Genomic DNA, 27,717 nt, shown 5'->3' on the forward strand with positions numbered 1-27,717 from the left:
GGTTGCCACCTGACGAGGGCCAGAAGAATAGTTTGCCGAAACCTCATGAAACAACTAATAAAGATGAGGATAATAGTCCGCAATAAATAAATAAAAATAATACTCATCTCAATAATGAATTCCAATTAAATAATATATTATAATAATATTAAATGCTACTATATTATAATAATATTAAACTATGTTTCAGCTTATGAAAACTCCCACAAAAAGTTGGCTTTTGCATATTGGTTACAGCATATTTCGGTGTGGAAATATCTGCTCCACACAACACTTGGAAAATTATTTCAGGTGCCGTATACATGTTTGTTGGACTTTTACTGAACTTTATGTAGCAAATCGTGTGAAAAAATTGAAATAGCTTAAAATAACTTGACGGCATACGACAGAAAGAGCTTAGAATCTTTTAATTTTTTAATCTGAATAAAAATTATTTTTGTACCTCGTACGTTTGGATATTTTCTCTCTTTATGACCATGTGTTGTGTCACCTTTTTTTACACTACTTTTTCAGTAAAAATGTTATATCTTCGTTAAAACACAAGATTAAAGAATGAAATTTGCAATATAAATGTATTTATGCAAGGAATCAGATTATGTCATTGAAAATTTCCAGAAATTAATGATTTCCAAATAATCTACAGCAAATGCACATAAATATGCTGTAATGCTTTAAACCTACTAAATTTTTTTTTTTTTTTTTTTGGGGGGGGTAGGTTTGCTTTGTTTTTTAATTTTTTTATTAGGATCTTTTTGGAGATGAGTTTGCAACTTTGACTGCATGGTTAGTTGTAGGGTTAAGGAAAGGGTATAGGAGGTGAGGGCTTTGTCACTTGTACTAGGGTTAGAGGTAGGGTTAAAGGAGTTATTTGGAGGGAGTGCTTGCTACACAGATGTAGAGTTTGTGGTACAACATGTTTAAGGAAAGGCATTTTTAGGAGGTGGGTTTGTTACTAAAACGTAGAGTTAGTGATAAGATAATTATTATTTTTAAACTTTTCAGCTTGAAAAAATATCAAAAGAATTTGGAGGGCTAACTGCTCTAAAAGGCAAGAATGGCTAGGAAATGAGGGATCGTATTATGTTAAATTTATGTATGAAATTAATCACCCACTCTAAATTTTAAATATAAATTTTTTTTCCTTTTTTATGCCAAGATTTTTAGGGTTAGTATAAAAAAATAATTACCTTACTACTAACCCCAGATTCGAGTGACAAACCTACATCCTAACAGTGGCTAACTCTACATTTGAGTAACAAACACTCCCTTCCCTTAAAAATAGTTCTTTTAACCTTGCCTCTTACTCTAGGTGTGACTGACAGTCCTCCCCACAGAAACTTCTTCCTTAATCACATAAAAAAAATTAGAATCCTATGTTTTTTGTCTGCTAGAAAATCATTCAGAATGAAAGTTCAAAAACTGAGTATATTTGAAAACCACTATTTCTTGAAAGATCCTCTAATTTATGTAAGAACTACAAGCTGCATTGCATTAACTTGAATTTTAAGCAAAAAAAAAAAAAAATTTTATGTAATTTTTACGTATGTTCTTTCTTTTGAGTAAATGTGTAAACGCAATATTGCTAGTTTTATAAATAGTTGCTGTTAATGATTCTGATGTTAGCTTTAGCAAAACGCTAAACTGAATAGAATATTTTTTTTTAGATACAGTAATTTAAAATTGATACTACGGAAAGAGAAATCAACACACACTCATAATATTAACTCCTAAAAACAGAAAAAAAAGATTGATTTACTTAATAGTCGGAGTGCAAAAAATATATTAAAAAAAAATGTTTTATGTTTGTCAATTTTTTGTCTTCTTTTTAAGACGTCCCAAAAAGAGGAATAGGCTAGTTTATTTTGTATCCTACAAAAAGATGGAATGTAATTTTAGGTTTTCAAATTTCATGACAAAATTCCTCACAGAGTAACAAGCTTTTAAAGAATGAGAGGATTTAAAAAAAAATTTTTTTTAATTATCCTAAAAGTCCGTTTAGTGTTAACATTTAATAATTAATTTGCTAAAAACACTTCAAATATATAATATAGATTATTGCTAATTAATTACACGTGAAAGAATATTAATTTCTGAACAAACTGCTGGTATTTTGAGGACTTCAAGTACTTTCGTTTTTTAAAATATGACTATTTTAGTAAAACTACTTCAAAATCTGTGATTATCCAAAGCGTTTTATGCTCGATGGTATTTGCTACTTGCTGAATATTACCACAGCATATTTCATATACCCACAGTCCCGTTAAGAGTAAAATAACATGTGTTCTATTGTGAAATCTTGTTCCAGCAACACAAATCAATTAGGTTTGAGACACCTCAGAATCAGCAAATACCAAAAGAACACATTTTTGGATTGACGCTGGTTTCTTTTCTTACTTCCATCTATAATGTAAATCTCATTTGTCTGTATGTTTGTATGTCTGCCTAAAACTTTTGACAGAGGCGATGGATTTTCACGAGATTGGTATCATTATGACAAATGTCGAAAAATTGGACAAAAACATTTTCTTTCACCCTAAACTGGGTACTTTTCTACAAGGAGGGTTTGCTTTTTTTCGCCGATATTTTCGAAAGTCGTCCCCTCTTTTCAATTGTCTAGCCTTAACGTCACGTCACTTCCGGTTTGGCAATGGATGCAACAGCAAACATGTCATGTTTTTTTTTTTTTTCTTTCCACTTTTTCCTTCTTCACGGTACGGGTTTGAGCCTGCTTGCCTGCCTACTACCATTTGAGCAAAAAAAAATTTTTTTTTTTTTTTTTTTTTTTTTAACACACACCTCCAAACACTCGGGCAATGCCGGGAACCCAGAGTAGTTTAAATTATAAACAAACAATAGACGCACACTTGCTTTCACACACAAAAGCTTTATTTACAAAACGTTTTTTGTAAACTATAGAGATGTATAAAAATACTAAAACGTTAGATTTTTTTTTATTAAGAAAAATGTATAAACAAACGAAGCAAATTTAAACAAAACCATTTGAATAAGTCGATTTTCTGGAGATTGTTTACAATATTTTTGTTTCATATACTTTGGAGATTGGCATATAAAAAGTGGAGCTGTACATATAATCAGGCTAACACACCGGTTCCCGTTAGATCACTGATGTAAAGCAACGTTGAGCCTGGTCAGTACTAAAATGGGTGACAACTTGGAAGCCACAGCTACTATAGTGCTCTCTGCTTATCTCTGTATTGTTTCTCATCACCTTGGACTTTTCCTTGCTAGTGGAATCAGATAATGCCGACTCGAGAGCTATAAATGCGGATTACACAATTACATGTGCAGACACTTTTCTAGGGGGTATCCATTGTCTCTTGAGACAGAATAGAAACTATTATTAGATATTGAATATTCATTTACAAACATGAAATAAAATTTTTAAAAGATATTTTATTTGCAAAACTAATTCACAAATGAAGCCGACATAGTAAAAGAAAATAAATAAATATTGCATGTAGGGTGCTTCGATTTACTTGTCTTCCCATGAAGGCAGATAGACACAAAGTCGGTTTTTAATGTAGAGAAAATTCAGCTCCCCAAAAAAGAGGGCACTCTAGATTAGGATATAACAAATTGCCACAATCTAGAAGGATTTCTCCTTCACCCACTAAGGACAGGAAAGATTAAGTGTCATATCATGACACTACACTTTGCTCCTAGGGAAGAGGCGTTTCGAGAAAGTTATTTTCTCCATGCCTTTTAATACAATCCAATATTTAAGTATTTTTGAAAGCACGTTTTTAATGAAAAGTTTTATTTATAAAATGAAAACGTTTCAAATTTTTATTACATGAAATGTCTAAAAGTTTTGTAAACCATCTCAAAACAAAACATTTCTAAAAAAAAAAAAAAAAAAAATTAATTAAAAAATAAATCTGAAGTCTGTTTAATAAGTAATAAAAGAAACCGTTGTTAATACAAAATGTGTACTTTGGTATTTTCTGATTCTAGAATGATTCCAGTTTAAATGATCCAAACAATTTTCCAGATACTAAATTCTAGTCGGTTAGTTAAAAAAAAAAAAAAAAAAAAAAATACTGAATTACAATTGGTTATTGAAATGTGACTCAAGGACAATAATTGCCGTCTTTGGTCCAAGGGAAATAACTATTATTTCTTTATATTTTGCTTGATTTTTATTGGGTATCAACCAATAAAAACTTTTGTAAAATATTTTATAGCAAGCTATTAACAACAAAAGTTTGAGAAATAGACTCACTTTATTTTATGTCTTAAATTGAAGTTCATTGACCTGATTCTATGTTCAAATTAATGTTTTAAAATTAGTCACTCTGTTATCTTTGTATGATAATTGGTTTTATGTATGAATAAATGTTGAGTGTCAATTTGCATAACGCTCTGTTAGCCAATTATAATAGTTAATATATTTATTTATACTAGACAAGCATGGCTATCTGGCATGACCCAGAGCAAAAGTGTAACCTATTTCTATTAACTTCTGTCTATCTCTCTATCCATTTTTATCTTTCTCTCCTCAACTCACTCTTTTTCTTCTGCCCAGGTCACTCTGCTCTAACTGGACATACAGGCACACACCTCTCCTTTATATAATAGATTAGCGGGGATGCTTGGTGTTGCTCGTGTGTTTGGAGGTGTGTAAAAGGGCTTGAACCCGAAGCCTAGAGGTAAAGGTGGAAAAGAAAGTGTGAAACAACCTGACATCTTACTGCTCAGCCAGGATGGGAGAGTAACTGAAAAGCGTTTGAATTCAACAATTAAAAGCTTAAGTGACAGGTGCCTGAATTTAATGAGGTCAAACATAGAGGGAATGAAATCCCGTACTTTTGCTGCGAGGCAGTTGTTTTTGGTTTTGTTTCCTCAAGATGTGATGCTGGGGGGGAAAAATCAGCTCCCCATAAAAAGGGGAGTGTCCAAATGAATAACAATTGTCTGATATAAGGGGTTTCCCCTGCATTGATCAAACCTCATTGCTTTCTGGACGCTCCTGGAACGAAAGCTGGGAATAATGCCTTCGCTTCAGATTAGTTTTGCTTTTATACGAAAAAGTTCTCTCTCTTGTACAATGGGGAAAGGAATGGCTGGTTACTTTTAATGCATCTAAAACCAAGCTTCTATCTTTACATCATCAACGTTCTGATCCCCATCTGGCATCAATTAAAATGAATGGTTCACGTCTTGGAGGCCTCAAGTTTTGACAGGCTTCTGGGCTTGACCTTTACTCCTGATCTTAAATGGAATACGTACATCAAATCTGTTGCCAAGGCCGCTGGAAAAATGGTCGGATCCTTCTATCGATCCAGTAGATATCTCACTGCTGATGCAATTCTCTATCTATATAAGAGCCAGATACGTCCAAGGATGGAGTACTGTTGCCATATATGGGCAGGAGCTGCTAGAAAAGATGTGTCCTGCCTTGATAGGGTTCAAAATAGACTTTGTGGCCTGGTGGGAGATGTCCTTTTCTCTTCGCTGCAACCTCTGTCTCACAGAAGAGATGTTGCGAGTTTGTCTCTGCTTTATCGTTATTTTCATGGAAAGTGTTCAACTGAGCTTCAATCTATGGTCCCCCCTCGCCAAACTTTCACAACAAACACTAGACTAGCTGAAAACATTATCAATAATTTTCCCCACTCTTTATCTGTACCTAAACCTAAACGTAGATTCCATGATCAAAGCTTCTTTCTTAGAACTGCACGCCTGTGGAATTGTCTTCCGTTTTCCTGCTTTCCAGCTTTCTATAATATGGTTGTCTTCAAGTTCAACGTGAACAAGTTTCTGATGCAAAACTAATTCACAAATGAAGCCACCTAAGTTAACAAATTTACCGAACTTCCATTACTATTGATTACTATATTGTCCTTTTGACTACTCTACACTCTTTAACCCTTATCCTTGAGTGGCCTATCGGCCTTGATAAGTGGTGACGTACTATGTAAAAAAAAAAAAAAAAAAGGAGACGAAATAGCAAGAATTTTGTAAAAGTTGACGTAAATAAATCTAGACGCGATGTGTGTTTATAAATCGTAGATATTACAATGTAGGGTGTATATAAAGTTCTAAAAAAAAAATAGTACCCCCCCCCAGAAGCCCGGTGAAAAAAAGGCCTTTGCTGGGCATACAAAAATGCGCGCACCACTTTTGCCTTTTATACATAGACTAGCGGGAGTACCCGGCGTTGACTGGGTGTTTGTAGGTGTGTGTATGGGGGGGGGAAGAGTAAGTAATAACCCTGAAACGATGTTAAAAAAATCGGAAAACCCAAAGAAAACAGCGAAAAAAAACAAAAAAAAACTCTGTGTGTATAGGGGTGGTAAACTAAAGAATAAGCGAAGTAAAAAAAAAAAAGAAAAAAAAAGTTACCCGAGTGTTTAAAGATGTAAAAGAAAAAAAAATAGATTGGTCGGGAGACGGGATTGAACTCGGAAGCCTTGACGCGAAGGTGAAACAAATGCCAACCACTTAACCGTCTAGACCAGGAGTAAGAGGAATTGATCAGAATGTTAAAATAAGGCTTATAAAGCAAGTGAAATAGGTTTGATTGACAGATAGCCGCTAAATGAGGTCATCGCGGGAGCGTTACGAGATGACGTAACAGTATTTTATTTAATGCTGGAAAGCTTTTTGGGGTTTGTTTACTTTGTTTCAATGCAGGGCAGTTTTCGCTTCCCCAAGATGATGATGGAGGGAAACCGGCTCCCCATTTAAAGGGGATTGTCCAGAAGATCAAAGCTGATTGCTTGTGGACGTTCCTGGCACGGTGCCAAGAACACCATGTTAGCTTTGAATTAGTTTCACTTTTATACGAAAAAGCCCAATCAACACGTGAGAAGCTAAAATAGCAATAATTTTGTAAAAGTTGCTGTAAGTAAATCTAGACGCTACGCGCTTTCCCAAATCGTAGATATTATTATATAGGGAGTATATAAATAGTCGTGATAGTAACCCCCCCCCCCTCCCGGAGCGTGTGTGAAAGAAGCCTTTGCGAGACATACATGAAATGGTCACATATTTTGCCTTTTATATATATAGATTACTCGAGTAATGAGTCAACATTTTCTTTCTAAATTATTACATAACATTGAAAAAAAAAAAAAGACCCCCCCCCCACACACACACACAACGAAATAAACCTGCCCTGATTGACCTCCACCCTCATCCTGAATTAATTTTTTTTTTCTAAATTTTAGATATCATTCATCCAGCGCAATGCTGTTTAAGAAGATACCAACTTTGTGGGAAGATTTTGTAGTTTTTACTTTTAGCTAGACATGTGCTTGCATGTATTGAATGGAAAAACATTTTATTAAAAATAATTTTTTTTTTTTATTTATTTTTTTTTTTTTTACTAAAAATGTGGAATCATTTTCTTTCAACTTCATTACATTTACCATCTGCATTTTTACCTTTTTTTTCATTGTACTATGTCATCCACTGTTCTCTACTCCATTTCATGACCATACCATTTGCTTTTTCCCTTCTCTCTGACCCATACTAACTCGAGGTTAAAAAACAAAACAAATTTTTTAAATGAGGAGGGGGGGGTCTACTTTTACTGCAGATTTAAACTGACCTAAGATCCATCTACACATTTTTCATTTCGGAAAGTTGTGTGATTAGCCTAATAAATAACTTTACAGACTATGGAATTTATTATGCTGAGTTGAACTCTTATCAAATCTGTTATATTAAACCATACACTTTTTGGGGGAAGAGATATGAACTCTTTAGTTATGAGTCAAATAGCAACATGTCTTCAATTGATCGTTTACAATAGGCTGTGTGAAAATGTTTGCTTCCTGAATTAAATGCACCAAATATTAATTTTTTTTTTTCCTTCCTTTCCCTTTGCAAAACTCAGTCATATTCCTGCTTCTTTTCATGAAGGAGAGGACAGAAAGAGACGTTCGTTGAGTTTTCATAAATGGTTTTATTTTGGAGAGCATTTACTCAGAGAGAGAAACTAATGTTCTCATAGTTAATTATTTACTTAACTTGACTTTCTTGCTTAACAAAATGAGTGACACACATGGGCAGACATCGAAGTAACATTTGCCTTGGATTACAAATTTTCTATGTTATTGGTGGTATCTCATTTGCATGGCTTCCACGAAGATTCATTTAAAAAAGTTTCTCTCAGCTCCAATATGTGACGTCATTGTTCTATATTGTCTACTGTTTTACTCTGCTTCCCCCTGCCTCAACTTTACGTTGTTCATATTTGGGAAAAAATCCATTTTACAAATCTGTGTTAGCATCATACACCTGGTGTGATTTCTGTCAAGTCACACTAGCTGACTTGATCACTATTGACTTAGGATCCCTATTATGTAATATTCCTGCCAAGCAGCTTACTTTTACTTCAAATCATGTTTTAGTAAAATAAAATATTTGTTATAGCAAATTGAATCTTGCATGTGAACTAGTGAATAAAATGTTGCCATTTTGCCAAAAAATAAATATGACTGACTGACAATGATATTCAAGAAAATACCAGATAACTCTAAATCTATATGGTATCAAGAAAAATACCATCTCCCTCATCCTCCCCTTAATCAGAAATAAATAATGATATACAGATGTGAAGGGGTTATTTCTCTTGATAGGATATTTGGGGAACAAATGCTTTGCAATCATTGAATTCCAGATGGAATCTGTTTCTGAATTTGATAATTTGGATTACTTTGATTGCTGTTCTCTAGAGTCTTATCCACACAACGTTTGTTTCGTTCGATGTAACATTCATGACTGAATATATTAAAAAGTTTATTTTCATAATTTTTAAAGAGAAAAAGTAGGCTTTTAATAAACTCAACTTTATAGGTATATAGCTTTGGTCTTCTAAAATTTTCAAATTAATGTTATAAAATTTTTTCAAAGATGTGACCAAAATCCTAGAAAAAAATGAGTGGCTTATCTCTCTTCGTTACATATTATGATTTGAGACTTAGCTTTCTTGGCATCTTATTAAAAATTCTAGAAAGCTATATTATCTTTTTTCAACAGTTTTTATTCACCTGTTAGCATGTACAAAAAGTCAACATGCTATAACTATCTTAATGCTATTACAAAAAAAAAAATTTTTTTTTATAAAACTTAAATAGGATTTTAAATAAAAATAATTTTGTAATGTTGAAACTTTATTGTAAATAATTAACATTCATAGCAAGCATTTGTCTAGCTACAACTGCCAAGAATTTCTCTTTTCTATATGTGACAAAAACTAAACAAAAATTCCATGAGCAAAGTGTCTATTTTAAAACTACCCATCTGTGGAACACAATACTGCAGAGCTGCTTCCCAGCTGGTCATTTTTAATTCTAATGTAAACAAGTTCTTAATCGAACCCTACTCAAGTTCCGCCATTACTGATCATCACTGTTGTCTCACCAACCAGGTAACACTCATTGACCCTTATCCTCGAGTGGCTTTTGGGTTTTGATAAACATTGACTTCCTTAGTTAAAAAAAAAAATCCCTTAAACTAGTAAATTGTATAATTTTCTTAACTCTTTATTTCTCTGTTTATAAATGAGTTTCCTGAAAGCGTAAGATTAATAATAGAATTAGTTGTTGGATAAGATTAGTCAGGATCCGTATCAAATTGGTAAAGTACATGGAAATTAAAATTTACCATAAAAAAATGTGAAGTTTTACATATATTAGAACAAACATCTAAAGAATAATACAAATTAAACAAGAATAGAAGAAAGTAATCAAGGAATGTGATTTGGGAGAAGATTTTAATATATATATATAATTATGCCAGCCCCTTTTAAGAAATTCGGTTTTTATTATAAGTTGAAAGATAAATTCGGTTACCTAAGCTCGCATGCATAGCTCATGATATTATAATCATGCAATCACTATGGTTGGATGTTAGGACACTTAAAAAAATAAATGTTAAAATTTCAACAATATTTCTCATGGTTGAGATTGGCCGGGAGGTTTGTTCCTTGCTAATGGAGTCGGAGATGACTTTATGGCCGGATTTGAATCTCCTGACCGGTAGTAATCGTGTCACCCTGCACTGATGATTCTTGAAGGGAAGGGATGAAACACTAGTGTCTGTAGGTATTAAAAAAAAAAAAAAGTTTTGTAATAAAGTACATAGGTTTAATAAAATATGTTCAGAAACTCTTTAGTAAGAGTTAAAAACATTCCTTATTTGGAAAGGAAACACAAATAGAGGTGAAAGTCCTTAATCCGCAGAGCTTTGAAGAAATACTTTCCTTCTCGTCAAGGGGAGGAGAGTTAGAAACTCAGTGGATTAAAGACTTTCACCTTTGTGTTTCTTTTCCAAATAATAATGTTTATAACTCTTACTAAAGTGTTTTTCAACATATTTTATTAAACCTATGTACTTATAATAAGCTCTAATCCCTATTGGGTTTTATTGAGCTTTTACATCTGGCTAATACGCATATCTCTTTTGAGTTTACTGTATCGATTCACCCCTTAAACTTAATTGTATTACCACTTTTATATATAGAAAACTCTGATCAGCTTGCTTGGTCAATGAAACCATCCATCCGCTTTTTTTCGACTTCCGCTTTCAAAAATTCTGTGTGTGCAAATTTTCAGCTTCTTGACATACTTATTCCAAAATAAATAAAAACAAAATCTTAAATGCCATGCTTTTTTTTTTTTTTTTTTTTTTGGCTTTGGCATTTTACAAATCATTCTTTTCCATATTTCATGTTTTTAGTTACATTTCTATATTTTATTATTTTTTTAAAGAATTTTAACATAAACAAATTGAATATTTATCTATCTATATATATATAAAAGCGAAAATGTATGTATGTTTGTGTGTCTGCTAAAAACTTTCGACAGACACAACAAAAATTCACAAACTTGGTCTCATATGAAAGCCCCACCTTCCGGACGACAAATATCGAAAAATTGGCCCAAAGTGACTATCAGAAGTGCGTCAACTGATCGATTTTCTGCAGGGGGGCCCCCCAAAAAAGTGACATTTTAATGTTAAACATTACATATTTTTAAATCGATTTATAACTGCCCCAAAAAATACGGCCGCCAACTCTTCTACATAAAGTATACACGCGGCCGTTTATTTTGGGTCAACTTGTATTTAAAACTCGCTGAGTCATGTCATGTGATCTTGACGTCAGCAACCTCTAATGGCGGTCTTAATTTGCAATTTAAAAATGTTATCGGTAAAAAAAATATTAATTAAAGCTAAACTATGAACTTCTATGCTATGGCAATGTTACCAAAGTTATTACCACATTCAAAATAGGTAGATACGATAGTTAAACGAAAAATAAAGTAAAAAAAAGTGAAGTAAAAAAAAAAAATACGCTTACAAAAAATATTAACGATAGAAGTTTTTTTAAAAAATAAAAACAGCCAGACGCCATTTTCCAGTCTTTAGAGTAAGGCAGACGAAGTGAGAGAGAGAGAGATGTCTAGACAGATTCGACAGGGGGGAGGGTCAACAACACATGCGTCAGATGACGTCATGACGTCGTGACCTGATTTACTTTAAATAGTTGATAAACCGAACAAACTTTATATACGCCGCTTTAGCGCAGGTAGTTAAGGCCTTGGTTCATTATCTAAACGTTTTGGGTTCGAATCGTGGTGTGAGATGTTTTTTTTGTTTTTTTTTTTTCGATTTTTTTTAAATTTAAATATTGAACCCTGTATTATTTAAGCCATTTTTCACGTAACGTTCGTTCGTTTGCCTTACGTTATTTTTTTGGGGGGGACCCCCCTCCCCCGCTTAATTAAAACGCTGTTTTCTTTTCTTACTTCGCTTATAACAATGCTTACATCGTCATCGTCGTAACGCTCGACGACTTTCAAACATCTTTCACTTCTGGCTGGCCGATTTTATTTTCAAACTTTGCCTCAGGGGTTCGGCTTCGATCCTACCCCCCCCGGCTTCTTTTTTATTTAACACCACACACCCCTAAAACACCCGGGCAATGCCGGGTACCCCTCGCTAGTATATATATAAAAGCAAAAATGTATGTTCGCTTTTTGTGTATGTCTGCAAAAGGCTTTTTTCCGGCGGCTTCTCGAGGCCGTTGCTCACTTTTAAAACTTTATATGCTGTCTAAATGATAATATCTCTGACTGAACAACGGAGGGTCGCCTGTCTATTTAATTTGCATGACTTTGAATTGTTAAATATTCAACATTTTGGGATCGCTGCATGTTTGCTTTCGTTTTTCTGTATAAAAAAAGCGAAACTCGATTTGAATCCTGGCCCACGGCCAGTGGTCTCTAGAAAGCGATGTAATATCTGGTCAATGTCGGCTTACCGTCGTCATATCAGATGGTTGCTTTCATTTCAAGATGAGCCACTTCCCTAATAAACGGGGGAGCTGTTTTTCCTCAAAGTTAGGTAAAAACAAACAAACCGAGTTATTGACTTCATTAAAAACTGTCCTGCAGAAAATGTTCACTGCTGAATAGCTATTGTTTACGTCGTCGTCGTAACACTCACACAAAATGTTAACTCTACGACTTCCACTTGACGTCATAGAGTGCGGGCACCTGTCAATTCTCTTCTTACTTAAATAAATTCAAACATCTTTCAGTAACTCATTCTGGCTGGCCGAGCGGTTAACGTGTCATGTTCTTTTTTTTTTTCACATTTTATTTTCCAACTTCGCCTCATGGCTTCAGGTTTGATCCTACCAACTTACCAAAACTTTTTTTACCCCCCCCCCCGGTTTTGTTTTGATTTAAGAGCACACACACCTTGTAACACCTGGGCAACGCAGTGTTCCCCCACTAGTACATAAATAAAACAAAGATAAAGCAAAAACTTCGGGTTCGATCCTACCAACTTACCAAAACTTTTTTACCCCCCCCCCCCCCCCCGGTTTCGTTTTGATTTAAGAGCACACACACCTTGTAACACCCAGGCAACGCAGCGTCCCCAACTAGTACATAAATAAAACAAAGATAAAGCAAATACTTTCAGGTTTGAAAACTTGGTCTGATAAAAAAAAGGAAAAAAAAAAAAGAATGATCACTTATTTTTATTAATACCGATATTATTTTTGTAAGTACAAACCCATAAATTGGACATTTTTCTAATGTCTATATTTTTTCTTCATTTTTATAACTAATATTTTTTTTCTAATTTCACTTGTGAATAACTATTTGTTTGTAGATTGTTTTCAGAAATCATTTTCATATTTTTCACTAATAACAATTTTTTGTTTACAAAATAGACATTCTCTCTTCTGAATTGTTCCTCCTCTCTCTTAGGTTTAACATTTGTTTTATAATTTTAAAATTAGGAAATGGTCACAGATCTAAGGGCGATCAATAGAAATTTAGAATTTGATGATCAAAAAACGTTTTGTCCAGAATTCCTGATTATTGATTCCAATATGATTATCGATTCTGTTCGTAATTCCTGATTTCGATACGATTACCGATTCTGTCTGGGATTTCGATACGATTACCGATTCTGTCTGGGATTTCGATACGATTACCGATTCTGTCTGGGATTTCGATACGATTACCGATTCTGTCTGGGATTTCGATACGATTACCGATTCTGTCTGGGATTTCGATACGATTACCGATTCTGTCTGGGATTTCGATACGATTACCGATTCTGTCTGGGATTCCGATACGATTACCGATTTTAATTATTTTTTAAATTCTTAAATATCTAATTATAGAGTTGTTTTTTTTTGAAATTTTCAAATTACCATAAAGCCTGTGTGCATATATTTATATATTTTTCCCAAAATAAAGATATGCATGATAGATTACACAAATAGATCATTATTATTTTTCCTTGAATGTTTTCCTCATAATTGATGAGAAAATGCTGGTTTTATAAACGGATTAAAAAAAATTTGTCCATATTTTGTCTTTTTTTACTGTACCATTTCTTCCAGTTCCGGTTTTGCACAAATTTATATTTCGATTTTAGTTTTACTAGTAGCTTTTAAAAAACAAATATTTATCATTTTATCATTATGTACGACATAATCATGTTGATGCACCGGTTTTTGTAAGATCACTGAAGTTAAGCAACACTGAGCTAGGTCAGTACCAGATGAGTGATTAATTAGGGAATTCCAGGTGCTGTACGTAGGAGTACGTCGACACCTAACGTGCTCATTTAACCTAACGGGGATATACATGTGACTGAGGACCGCTTGTAAATTTCATACTCCCATGGAACTTTCTTCTTTGGAGGAAGCCAGTTAAACCCACATAAAGTTAGTGTCGTTTCCATTCTATATTTTATCATTAGCACTAGCAATGGACAATTAAGTTTTTAAAAAAGAAATTTAAAAGAATCGTTTTTGGATCTGAAACTAGGCTTGACTTTTTTTAACAAAAAGTTAAGATTTCTCTGTTCCCCAATTCTGATTGATCATCCGAATGCTACAATGAGAAAAGGAATTGGTGAAAATGACGAGCATAGAATGCTAAGAATATATGTATATGCCATTATCACTGCTGGTTTCATATTGCGTTCTTGTTTTAAGTCATCCATCAATTGAAACATTCACAAAGTTTGTACGCCATAATGATTTTACTCATTAGGTCCAGAATCTATAATCTCAAAAAGTCTTGATTGTAATACAACATGAGGTATTCCAAAATAAATAACTAAATTAATAAATATACAAAAATAACTAGGATTATTAAACTGGGATAATATTCAGGAAAATTTGAAAAGTGTATGTACAAGATTGTTATTAAATCCTTCATTAAGTAAATTAATGTAGTTTTGTGAAACATAGTTACCTTGTACAAGATTCATCATTTTAGATACATATTACATAAATATTTGTTGCATATTATTTGCGATCACATGCTTCAAAATCTTTCTATGTCACATGACTAACCTCAACCAATGAGGAATCAACATTTTTGTATATACCTACAGGTGGTGGTCAAACCTTATCACTCATACTTAAATAACCTTTTAATATCTGGCCAAGTAGATTTTACTCCAAAAATGTGAAATGTGTTACTGCTTAGTAATATGTAACGTTATACAATGTGGCTTACAAACCAGCAGCTTTTTTTTTTTTTTTTTTTTTTTTAATTTTTATTTTGCTATGACGCCTTGGAATTCTAACCAAAGATTCAACCCGCTTAAAATTAATTTGAAGTTTTGGTGTAAGTCCAGAATTCAACTTAATTAAAAACAAAAATACAGAAAAAGGGTTTTGTATGTAGTCATCACACAGAACGAAAATGTCATATTCCAAAATGTGCATAAATTGATCAGTTTTCTTTAAATAAATGATAAAGCGAGAATAGTCTGTCTTGATCTGCCATATTTAATAAATGGAGACAACTCAATTCAAACTAGAGATTTTAAAATCAGCCTTATAATTGCTGTGATATAATATTAATTGTTAAAAATCATAAAAAATGATTTTCTTTATAAAAATAAAACTATTTGATCAATTTGTGATTTTTGGAATATGACATTTTCGTTCCATGATGGGTATGTATTTTGTTTTGGTATTTTGTTTTTTTTTTAAATTGGGTTGAATTCTGAATAAGAACCAAAATTTCTGCATAAAATGCTTCTTTTTCCTGTCTTTTTATGGACTCCTTTTTTCCTTGGTAAAATAATGCTTAAAACTAGTTCTCTTCCGGCTTGCGTAAATTTGTCTTCACTCTATTAGATTTCTATTCACAGATGTTTTTTTCTGTTTTATTTTAGGAGCCTCTGTTTGTCGAAATGGGTTTTTGTGTGTCTTAACTCCTGTGAGTGTAAGGGAAGAAAGCTCTACAAGATGTTTATCGAGTTGCTCGTATGTCTTCAGTGAAACTCAAAATACTCGTTCTCAACTCTGGCCAAATACATCTTTGCTCATCTTCAACTGATTTTCTGCTAAATAAAAAATAAAAAGCCAGATAAAAAAAAAATTGATCTTTTATTTATGAAAACCACAGATGACTTTTTTGATACACTTAATTGGAATTTTATAAAGTGTCTCCTCTTAAACATTAACTTATGATTTTTACATTTCAAATTTGGGCATTTTAAATTTTTAATCTTATGTAATAATTTTAACTTTTGACAGTTCTGAAAAGGAATATAAATTATCAAATATATTCTTGACATATATGTGTATTATATCAAATAATATATATAGGATATGACATTATAAATTATATATATATATATATCAAAATTTATACATATAGTATATAAATTATATCACACACACACACACACACATATATATATATATATATATATATATATATATATATATAACGTGTGTATATATTATATGAAAAAGTACATATAAATTATATCAAGTATGTGTAATATATATTCCTGGAAAGAAATATAGTTGAATATATATTTGGCAAATCAATTTTGTTTTGTGTTTCAACTTTGAACTATTTATTTTATGAATTTCCAAATATTTAAAACAATTACTTGCCAATACATACATTTCATTGAATATTTTCATAAGAGGTAAAACAGTTATCATTTTATTTAGTCAAAAAACAGTTTATTAAAAAAAAAAAGAAAAGAATTAGATTTTAAAGTCAGAAAAAGTGGATCTTCAGTTAAATTATATATATATTTTTTTTGTTTTAAAACCATTTCAAATCAGAAGCGTGTGAATAAAAAAGAAAACTGAAAGCTAGCAACCATGTGGTTTTTAAATGACAATCGTTGAGAATTTTTATCTTTGTTGAAATGGAATCCATTACAAACCCATTGCCCAAACCTAAAATGTCTACTATTGCTGGAAAGGCGCCATCTACTAAACCAGATGCAGCATCAGCAATTGCCTCCAAACCAAAAGTTGAAGGCTGTCCAAATAAGCCGCGTAGGACTTCATTTGAGAAGGAATTGGCAAAATTAGTGTCAGAGATCCAGCAGTGTAAGGAAAACCCAGCACCGAAATCTGCCCGGAAAAAGATTCGCCATAAAGATGGTAAATTAAAAAAAGAAAATGGTCCGGAACATGCTGCGAATGGTAGGACTTCCAATGATGTGAAAGTTTTAAAGAAGGAACCACAGGAAAAGTGTAGTCCCGCTGATGGGAACTGTCAATCACCACAAGGCAATTTGAAGACAAAAGTGCCAAAATCTGCGATTCAGAAACGAATGAAGGCACTAAGGGAGAGAGGAATTTTCAAGAAAAAGGTTGGTTCCAACTTGAATGGAATGCTAAACGGAAAAGATTCTGGAGGGAAATCGGAAAAAGAAAAACAGACATTCCGAGAACTTGGCAAATTGGTAAGCAGCAAGAGGAATTCGGCTGGGGAACAACCTTTAAGGGATAATGATAATTCTTCTTCGAACCGGAAGAAGAAAAAATCTGGAATTTCCCAGACAGAACCTCAGACTAAGAGTACAAAAGCACCATCCAAAAACCTATCTATATGCCAGACAACAGAGAATCAGAAATCTGGCCCTTCCTCTCAGAAATCTACCAGAGACAATAAGTCTGAACGTGGTAAATCTCCCCAAAATCGTGGCATTGATAGTTTTGCCGGTAAAAGCAATAAAAATAAAGATTTCGGAAAAAAAGCTGCTGAAGCAACTGTTGTCAGTGATGTGGGGAAGACTAAAGAGAGTCCGGCCAAAGACAAGAAGGGTAAAGGTATGTCTTTGGTATAATTCTTTTAATTATTCCACCTTCTTTTTTTACCTGGTTTCAGCCTTTTCTGATTCAGTCCTGCATCATCCGTGATTTCTATTCTGTGGTAAATTACTTGGTAGGGCAGGTTGAGTCATGCTATTTCTGAAACAAGTTGAGAATACTGTTATGAAGGTACACAATGTTGCGATGGTGTCTTTTTATTTGTATTTTAATTTTTTTTTTCTTTCTCCTGGAATATTCCAAGCCTTCAGGCTAGGATCAAAATGTACTAAAAGATGTAGGAAGGAAAACAGAGCACCAGTAAAAGGAGCAAAATATATTGAGCTTTATTTTTCATTTTTATCTCTACAATTATATGAAGTCACCTTTGTGTGTGTGTGTGTTCCTTCCTCATATTTTCCAAAATGACTGAGCTTATCTTTATCAAATTTCTCACAAAGGTAATTTATATTTCTGCCAGTGTTCTTAAATATTTTGTGCAGAAATTCGTCTGATAAGTATCGAAAATCAGAAAAAAACAAAACTAAAAATAGTCTTTATACTCTTATAGATAAAAAAGAATTTTTACAGGGGAATATTTTACATTACACCGGTGTAACATTGGCTGCTGTAAAGTAAAATATTCCCCCTGTAAATTTTCTTCTTTATATATAAGAAAGGATTATTTTAAAGATCATCAAGCCCAAATATCAGCTGACATGATATTGCAAACAGATGGAATTTGATGAACAACATTATCATTATTAGTTTTTTTTCTTATTTTTTTTTTTACGAATTAGTCCACCGGGCAAATTATTCCTCGCAATATATAATATTCAATAGAGAATTGATTCTATAATACATATGCAATTTGCATAAATTAAAATATCATGTTTAAGCGTATTGTATGACTGGGCAATGCCAGGCGTTCAGCTAGTTATGTGATAAAGATTATGGTCATCATTCTTTCGTACTGTTTATGGCAGCTATATGATATTTAATTTACTTCCTTTCCAGGAGGTTAGACACAAGGTGAAGTGTGGGTTCAATGAAACCGTTTCTGTGGAATGAACTGGATTTGAACTTGGTACATTCAGGTTCTTAGCCCACGTTCTTAATCACTTAGCCACTGTTACCCCTCTTTTTTTTTTTTTTTTTTTGTACCTTGGAGGAGGCATTCTACTGGATGTCATTCACCCCACTATCTCATTACATTCTGAGAAATCTTTTTAAAATTCTAACCATCCCTTTAACTGCAATTGTTTCGATCTCTCTTGCACTTATCTCACCAGTTATATTTGCCAGGTAGGTTTTCATGATTCCAGTTGCTCCTATAATTACTGGAATGATGGAGATCTTCCCTAAGATTCCAGTTTCTTTTCATGTTGTACGTAAGATGTTGGTATTTTGTTATCTGTCTCCGCTCTGTTTAACCCAGCATCATTGGAGACACTAACTTCTACTAAGGTTGCTTCTTTCTTCTTGTTCCATATCATTGTCAGGTTTGATAGCTTTGTTTTCCAAGTATGTAACTGTAGGAATTGCATAGTCATGGTAGATGGTGCATGACTTATTTCCAACTGTTCTTTCTGGCATATATCCCTAGGACTTTCTGCTGTATCTGATATTCAACTTTTTTTTTACATATGGTCCAGTGGAGATATTTACACACTTCATTGCGTCATATCATATAGTAGCTGCCCCCCCCTCCCCAGCAGAAGCTTACAACTGGATATCAGTTGGCTCACACCCTCTATTTCTGTGTGGCAGAACCTGCACTTGTTGTCATTGCTGAGACCACTCATCTTAAAAGTATTGATCAGTTTAGCCAGTCTAGAGCCTTCCTTATCTATACAGTCCTGGGTGAACTGACTCAGAAAATACACTTGTCATGCAGTTGGTTGGCCCATTTTCCAATTTCTTTGCAGTGAAAGATGTTGGTGTATATTTGGGGAATCTTTTAGGTTATTTCCGTAGCAGACTTGTTTTCTGATTCTGTTTCATTTGTAAGACAATCTTTTCCAATGTTTAATTTCCAGATTACTAAGCTAGATGCTTTGTGTGATTCGGGACTTTTCATTTCAGAATCAGATTTTGGGTTTAGTTTCTGAAGTAAACTGCTTCAGATTCTGAACAGTCTGCCAAAATGAATCCGAGCCTTTAACTGGTTTGAATCCATCAATTAAGCTGCGTGCGTTTTTGCTTTGCTTGATCAATCCTTCTAGACGAGAAAATCTCGATTTTTGGTATAATTTTATTACATCTAGTTCAATTAATAATTTAACGATCAAACAATATTGTTATAATTAATATATAAGAAGAAACTTAAATTTATCATCGTGCAGTCCATCAATCTTGACAATGACTAGTCGTTGCCTCGGTTCTTTATCGCTTGGTGTTGACGTAGTCTTCTTTCTGTGTGAAGCATTTAGTCACAGGCATCGCATATGTAGGTGCCGGGGTTGTGTTGTCAATAGTGTCTCAGCTCTAAGGCTTTTCCAATCTTCCTATTTCTTCCTTCCCTTTGTGTAGACTTAAATTTATAGAAGGCAGAACAATGCAATGGTGTGACAAATAGAATCAAACTGACACAACGTAAGATATAATCATTGAACCAGCTATGCAGTTTCACTTAATTTGATCCAATTCATATGCAAATGTGTAACCATACATATATACATTTTTTTTTTTTTTTTTTTAATACAATATTTTACATGTAAAATGATTACTTGGATCAGCCAATCAGGTGTTGTGTCCATGATTCTATATTTTGGGATGTCTTTCCTTCATCAGGCGTGTGTTCGACTTTCAAACACGCATGTAGATGCAGCAAGTTTATAATTAATTTTAATTTTCAAAATCTTATAAAAACAAAAAATAGCATAGTTATCCACTCCTTAAAAAAAATCCCAAAATGGAAGTATTTTGGGGAGTTAAAGACGTCCGATCAATTTTATTGAAAAACTGATTTGTTTTAAATAACATTTTTATTCATTCCAAAAAAAAAAAAAATGTAAATATTTTTTGAAAGAAAGAAATAGAGAAAATGCTCAGTGAGAGAAGGGACAATGAATGAAACAAAAAGAAGAGTTCCTTGGCAACATGTGTGTGTGTGAAAATATATATATATGCTAGCAGAAGTACATGTTGTTGACGGAGTTCAAAAACACCCTACAGAAAATGGACTGTGATTGATGAAAGTATGATAGGTTATGAAAAGGAGGGGGTTGTAAAGAGATAGGTTTTGATACTCAAAAATTTTACCCTAAGCAAAATATGATGAAAGTAAAGATAATTTTTGCGAAAATGTTTTTATATCAAAATGATACAGATCTCGTGAAAATCCGTTGCCTCTGTCGAAAGTTTTTGCGAGACATACAGACAGACATACATACATACATACATTTAAACAGACAGGTGAGATTTATATTATAGAGTAGCAGGGGGTACCTGGCGTTGCCTGGGTGTTTAGAGGTGTGTGTGTGTGTGTTGATGGGGGGGGGGTAAATCAAGACAAATCGAAGTAATAACCCTGTTTAAATTAAAACAATGTTAAAACTTCTAAAAAAAATCGAGAAAACAGTTTAAAAAAAACAAAAAAAAACGAACGTGATGCAATACGAACGTTCCAGCAGTGCCCATGTGTTTGAAAAAAAAAAAAAAAAAAAAAATTGGCGGGAGGGAGGTAAGTGCGAACCCCAATCCTTGAGGCGAAAGCAAAAAAAAAAAAGCCTGATGGTTTAACTAAAAAGTAAATTAGGTCAAACATCAATTCTGCAGTTAAGTATGGCTGCGTACAGTTGTTTTGGTTTTGTTTTCCCCAAGATGTTGGGTTGTGGTGAAAACCAGCTCCCTATAATAAATGGGGATGTCCAACCGCATTGATCAAAAGCTAATTTGCTGTTTGGACGTCTCTGAGGGCCAGGCCGAGAACACAAATTCGTTTTCAAAGTTTCACTTTTTTTATACTGCAAAATGAAACGAAGACACGGCAATTGAAAAAAAAATCTCAAAAATAGTGCGTAAAAGTCGGGCAAATTAAAGATAGACTCAACCCCCTTTCTTAACTCGTAGATATTATGATTTAGATAGTATATAAAAAGTTTTAAGTGACCCGACCGAACGACCCCCCCCCCCAAGCCTTTGGCGGATATTTACAAAAAAATGCACACACATACATGCACACACACATTTTCGCTTTTATATAATAGATTCTCTACGTTTTGTCCTATCTAACAGCTGACCTTCTGCAGATGTAACAGCATGGACACATGTATAGCGGTTATATGCAAATACTGAGCCATGTGTGAAATAACGTCCTGAAAAAGACTATAAAAAGGAAGAGCACATCACAGCCATAATGAGAAGTCACACCTGGTAGGAGAATGAGGAAATGAATGTTGTTACAAATAAAAAATAAAAAGTCGAGTTACTGCTTGTCTTATGTTCCTTTATGACTGAGTCTACAATGTGTTGGGTCTACATGTGTAAATTTATGCAATGTTACATAGGTAGCCTTGTCGAAATTGGGCAATCTGTACAGAATTTCGAACAGATTTCCAAGTTTGAAATGCACTAAGATTCTAAATATTTATAACTATCAGAATACTCATCACCAAAATTCGCCCAGTTAAAAAATATTTTAATTTTCGTGATGGGTAATTGTAAAAAAATTTTTTTTCTTTTTACTTTCGTGTTTGAAGTCCTCATTTTTATTTGAAATCTTTGATGGGAAATGACTTTCTCTAATTGGCTCTTAATCGCAAACAATCACTGTCTGCTGTCAGCTGTACTTATTGTTGTCTATTGAAATAGAACGCACATTCTGTGTTTCACTAGTCTTGATCCTTGTTTGGGAACTGTCCACGACAAACTAGAAATGCTTATACTCACATCAGATCCAAGGTAACTGCTTTCTTCATTTTATTAATATCAACAAGAAAGATTTCAAAAACGAAATCTACTAAATCTACCACATAATGACTTTTTTAAAATCTTGTTTTCAAATAGTATAGTATATTTTTAGAACAAATTACCAAATGAAGACAACAGCACTACTAATGCTGTGCATGTTAAGAATAAACTATATTCATTCAAAAATAATAATGCTTTTATAACAACTTTGTTGGGTTCTATCTGATGGTATAGTTAAGAGAATTTGATATGTATATTAGATTGTATGTGTGTGTATTGGGGCTCTACGGACAAACTTATCTTTAGTTGACCCTTGACAACTAAATATTTTCGTTTACTAGCCAAATAGAAAAGTTACTAGCCAAACCCACATGATTTTTAGAATATGACATCTTCGTTTTGTGATGAGTATGTACATCATAAAGATTTGTTTTTTTTAATTTTTTTTAATAAGTGTAATTCTAAATCTACAACAAATTTTATGTTGATACTTGAAAGTATAAACATTCTTATTTCTTCAGATATTTTTTTAAACAGCTTTTATTAAAAGAAAAAAAAAAGTATATTGTTCTATTAAACTTTTATTGTTTAAATAATTTCACTTTGTTCGTTTTAAGTAATAAAAGTTTTAAAAATATTTTTCACTCAGTGAGTTTTGGAAGACTGTCAGTGAAAGAAATACAATCTCCAAAAGATAAGCGTTTCATTATTTCTAGTCGCTACTTTGAAAAATTATTCGCAAATGCAACTGTTTCACTCGCAATGCAGACCCTGTGTGTGTGTCTGGATACATTTTGTTTTTCAGCTAAAAATGCTGCATTTCTTCATTAAAAAAAAAATAAAGTAAAATAACGTATGAAAATATAGAAGTATGATAATTATTAGTATGATTTCAATCCTAAAAAAATCAATTTCTTTCTGAAAATTGATTGAATAAATAACATTTTCAACACTTTTCAATTATTCTTTGATTCTAATGTGCTTAACGTGCTTATTGACCATACATAAAATTGTACATTTTAAGAGCAAAGTGTATTTTTTTCTTTTAATATCCACTCGGCATGTACTGCTAAGAACAGAAGTTTATTTTACAATTGAAGATTTAAAAAAAAAAATTTTTTTTTAAAGTTCTTTCTCAGTCTGTAAAACAAAAAACTGATACATCTATCTTCTATAAATATAAAAGCGAAAATGTATGTATGTATGTGTGTTCGCTTTTTCTGTGTGTCTACAAAAGGCTTCTTTCAGAGAAGCGGTCGCTCGCTTCACAACTTTTTAAAACTTTTTATATCACATATAAATCGTAATATCTCACAGTTAACAACGAAGCTCGCCTGTCTATTTAATTTGCTCGATTTCGGGAAGATAAATATTCAATATTTGTCGCTCGCCGCATGTGGGTTAGTCTTTTTCCTATAACATTTTTTTTGGGGAAAAAAAGCGTTCAGCAGTAAATGAAATCCCGCAGTCAAACTTGACCTCATTAACTCATTAAAACGAGCACCTGCTAAATCGAAGTAATTAAATAAATTCAAACGTGTTTCCATAAGCATGTCACGGTGGGGTAATAGTTAACGTCGCACTTTTTTTTTTTTTCACAACTTTGCCTCAACGGTTCGGGTTTGATCCTCATACTTACTTTTTTTTTTTTAACCCCCCCCACACCTCCAAACACCAGGGCAACGCCGGGTACCCCTCGCTAGTCTATATGTATAAAAGGCAAAATTTGTGTGATCATTTCATGTATGTCTCGCAAAGGCTTTTTTCGCCAGCATTTTCGAAGGGCTTACTATGTCTTAGAACTTTTTATATACCGTCTAAATAATAATATCGACGATTTGCGAACATGCGTTGCATCTAGATTTATTTACATTGACTTTTATAAGATACGCGCTATTTCGCTCTGTCATCTGTTTGTTTGGCTTTTTAGTATAAATACAGCAAAACTAAATTCAAACGGTCCGTGTTCTCGGCTTTCGCGCCAAAACGTCAAGCAAGCAAGCAGCTTTTGATCAATGTGGAATTTCTCCTTATATCAGACAATTGCTATTCGATTTGGACAACCCCCTTTAAATGGGGAGCTGCACCCCCCCCATCATCTTGGGGAAGCGAAAACTAAAAATACTGCCACGTCATCATAAGGCTCCTGCGATGACCTCATTTAGCGTTTACCTGTCAAACCTTTCACTCGCTTTATAAGCCTTAACAGGCTAATCAATTACTCTCACTTGTGGCCGAGACGGTTAAGTGGTTGGCTTTTGTTTCCACCTCTGTGTCAAGGCTTCTGGATTCAATCCCGCTTCCCGACCAAAAGTATTATTTTTTTTTCTTTTACATCTTTAAACACCCAGGCAACGTTTTTTTTCTTTTAATTTAAACAGGGTTATTACTTCGCTTATTTGTTTAACCCTCCCCTCCCTATACACAGGTTCAATCCGACAGGTTTATTTATGCCATTTTTTTTTTTTTGCTTGTTTTTTGTGTTATGTAGTCCATCTATCTTCATATGATTCTGTAAGTGTACAGATTCCTGATCCGACATTTCTACTTGTAAATATGTGGAATTTTGAGTTTGCAGATATCATTATCGTTGCCAAGAAAGTTATGTTTTTTATCAAGTTTGTATGTCATTATGTTTGTATAGTCGAGCATGCATATCATTTGACAGATCGCCACCAAACTTGAGTAAAAGATCAGTTATGGTGCCACTTAGAACTCATTTAATTTTGGGATATTTAGTTCACAAGTCAATTTCACTGAAAAGGTCACACTTTTGGTGATAACTGTTTATTATTCTGATGAAGTCTTGTACCTTCTGACCTTGAACTTGAAAAATTTGGTCAAAATTTTCACAGAATTTCAACTGATTTTTCCAAATTTGATGTATGGTTCTGATATAGCATCGTGCATATGATCGTGTGGGGAAAATATCAGCAGCAGTGAAGAATGGCTGGCTTGCAAAAAGTTTGGCAGCAGCAGTAGCCCAAAAAAGGGGATCCGCAAATTAGGATGTATGCGTGAGAAGGAAAAAAATAGAGGGGAAAATACACCATGTGCTCGGGAGAGAAGCAAAGTGAGCGTCAGAGAGAATGGAAGTGTGAAGGTGTGGACGAGAATAGGCCGGCTGTGGTCGGCATGCGGTCAGAAGAAAGAAAAACAGTCAGGCTAGATGGACATGTCGCAGCAAGAGACTTTTGTAGTGGTGTTGAGACAGGAAAGTAATGTGTAATAAAAACCTTTAGTAAAAAAACAAAAAAAAAAACAAATGCTGACCTGGATTTTTATTTCTTTCTTTTCTGTGTTTGTTTCTAACGGCAACGTTACACTGATGCTGTTTAATAACAGTAATCACCATGCAATATTACAGCTTTATCTGGTAAATGCTTTTAATGTTTCCATAGCATAACTTTCAGATTATTTTCTACAATATAGAAAAGTAAGATTTTTATTCATCCTTACATTGTCAGGTGATGATATTCCGTCTTATGACAAACTTCTGTTCTTGTTTATACTATTAAGGGTTAGTTTTATGTTGGTTCTAGTAGAATTAATCTTTTCTTTTTTTATATGAGTTTTGGGAGTTTGTATTTTGGGGAAGAGGGTTGGTATAAAATATTGCTAGACAAATATACACGAGTAAATTGTTTTTTTTTTTTTGTATGATGATTACATTGTGTTTTGTATTTGAAGGTAGTGGTTTGTAAAACTTTTCCTTGGAATTGTACTTCTAATTCAGTTATATATTTTTTAGTGTTTCTTTATTGTAATTGCTCCTCCTTTATCTGCGTTTTAGATGATTATTTCTGTGTTTTTATTTAGGTTATATATGACTATATGTCCTTTTAGAGAAAGATTGTAGTTTATTTAGATTTCCTTTGTGTAGGAAATTATCTAGATGATTTCTTGTTTTCATTAGAAAACAAGCCTCCAAAAATCGGAACTGAATTAAGAGAGCAGATCTTGTACAAAAGAAGGTCTCAGTATTCTATATGATAGAGCTTTATAGCAACAATGAAGGCTACTAAAATATTCTTTAAGGAGAAAAAAAAACGTCTGGTTAAGTGTAGATACTGTTTACTCTTTTGGGTTTGCTTGTTGATTGATGTAATTCGGAGACATTTCTGATAATTGGTGATACTGTGAAACTGCAGGAACTTATTTTTGTACCTCCCCTCCCCCGAAAAATGTTACATTATTTGAGTTATGCTTAGAAATAAAGTTACTGTTTATGAATAATATGCCATGTGATGACTTCCCTGCAAAAAAAAAAAAAAAAAAAATGATCCAAGCAGGACTAATTGTATTTACAAAGAAATTAAATCACAATTTTGTCTTAATAACATGGACTAATAATAAAAAGAAATGACTCTGAATGAAATATTGATATTTTAGAACAAAATGTATAATTGCCAAATATGTTCAAATTATTACCATACCTTATGGAATTAAGAATACATTTCTGTGTGGCAGATCTAATTTAAAAGTGAAAAGAAAATTTTAACAAATCTGTGCATGGGGGATACAAAAGGTTGACCACCTTGCTTTAAAGAATATAATTTAAAAATAAATTTTATAATGCTATACAAATAATTTCCTTGAGAGGTGGACTTGCAAATCCCCCCCCCCGAGTCTGCTTACAAATATGTAAAATCTTAAAAAATAATAGAATAAAAAGTGAAGATGAAAAATCCAGGAAATTTTGAATATCAAAATTAATTACAACCGTCAAAAAAAACTTTAAATTGTCGTCTGCTAGTGTTTACAATTTAAAATTGTCACATGACTCAAATCAACCAATGAAATGTTGATACAATCATTCTAATGTGAACAAAAAGGCTCATCTGTCCATTGTTTCCAATCGAAATTCAATAAAATTTTGAATCCATTTAAAATTAAAAAAATAAATTTTGAAAAGTCTATTTTGTACTGAGCTTTTTATGTTAAATGATAAGGCCATTTAAAAAAAAAATAAATTCTGAAAACTTAAAAGCACCATAACTTTCAGTGGCCTCATAATTCTCGTCCCACCTATTTTGTCCTTTGGTCCTTGCATTCCATAAGCGATATTTTTGACAAAGGGAAAACAATTGCTGTTTTCTGGATTGACTTATTTTGAGTAGATGTTATGCAGAGATTTTCAATCCTCTCATAATATTCGTTATCATTCAACTGAACATATCCAGCTTAAGTGTAAATTTAGTATAATCTTGACCGATTGTTTG

The 27,717-nt window shown here is 33.0% G+C and overlaps 1 protein-coding gene across 6 annotated transcripts in view; it reads left to right on the plus strand.

Moving 5' to 3' along the window:
• LOC145297618 (DIS3-like exonuclease 2) overlaps positions 1 to 27,717 on the plus strand; it is a 162,488-nt gene that overhangs the window by 24,402 nt on the left and 110,369 nt on the right. For 2 of the 6 annotated variants that reach the window (XM_080143688.1, XM_080143689.1), the window contains exon 1: positions 16,556 to 17,602. The exons of 3 other annotated variants lie outside the window; for them this stretch is intronic. In XM_080143688.1, coding sequence (XP_079999814.1) covers positions 16,690 to 17,602 — 913 coding nt within the window. In that variant the 5' untranslated portion in view covers positions 16,556 to 16,689. Of the gene's footprint in view, positions 1 to 16,555; positions 17,603 to 22,347; positions 22,487 to 27,717 lie in introns of those variants that run through there. One more of the 6 variants, XM_080143691.1, reaches the window with a different exon arrangement.

This window comes from Euprymna scolopes, chromosome 18, assembly GCF_053919585.1.
Source record: "Euprymna scolopes isolate OS-2025 chromosome 18, ASM5391958v1, whole genome shotgun sequence".
Classification (NCBI taxonomy): Eukaryota; Metazoa; Mollusca; class Cephalopoda; order Sepiida; family Sepiolidae; genus Euprymna; species Euprymna scolopes.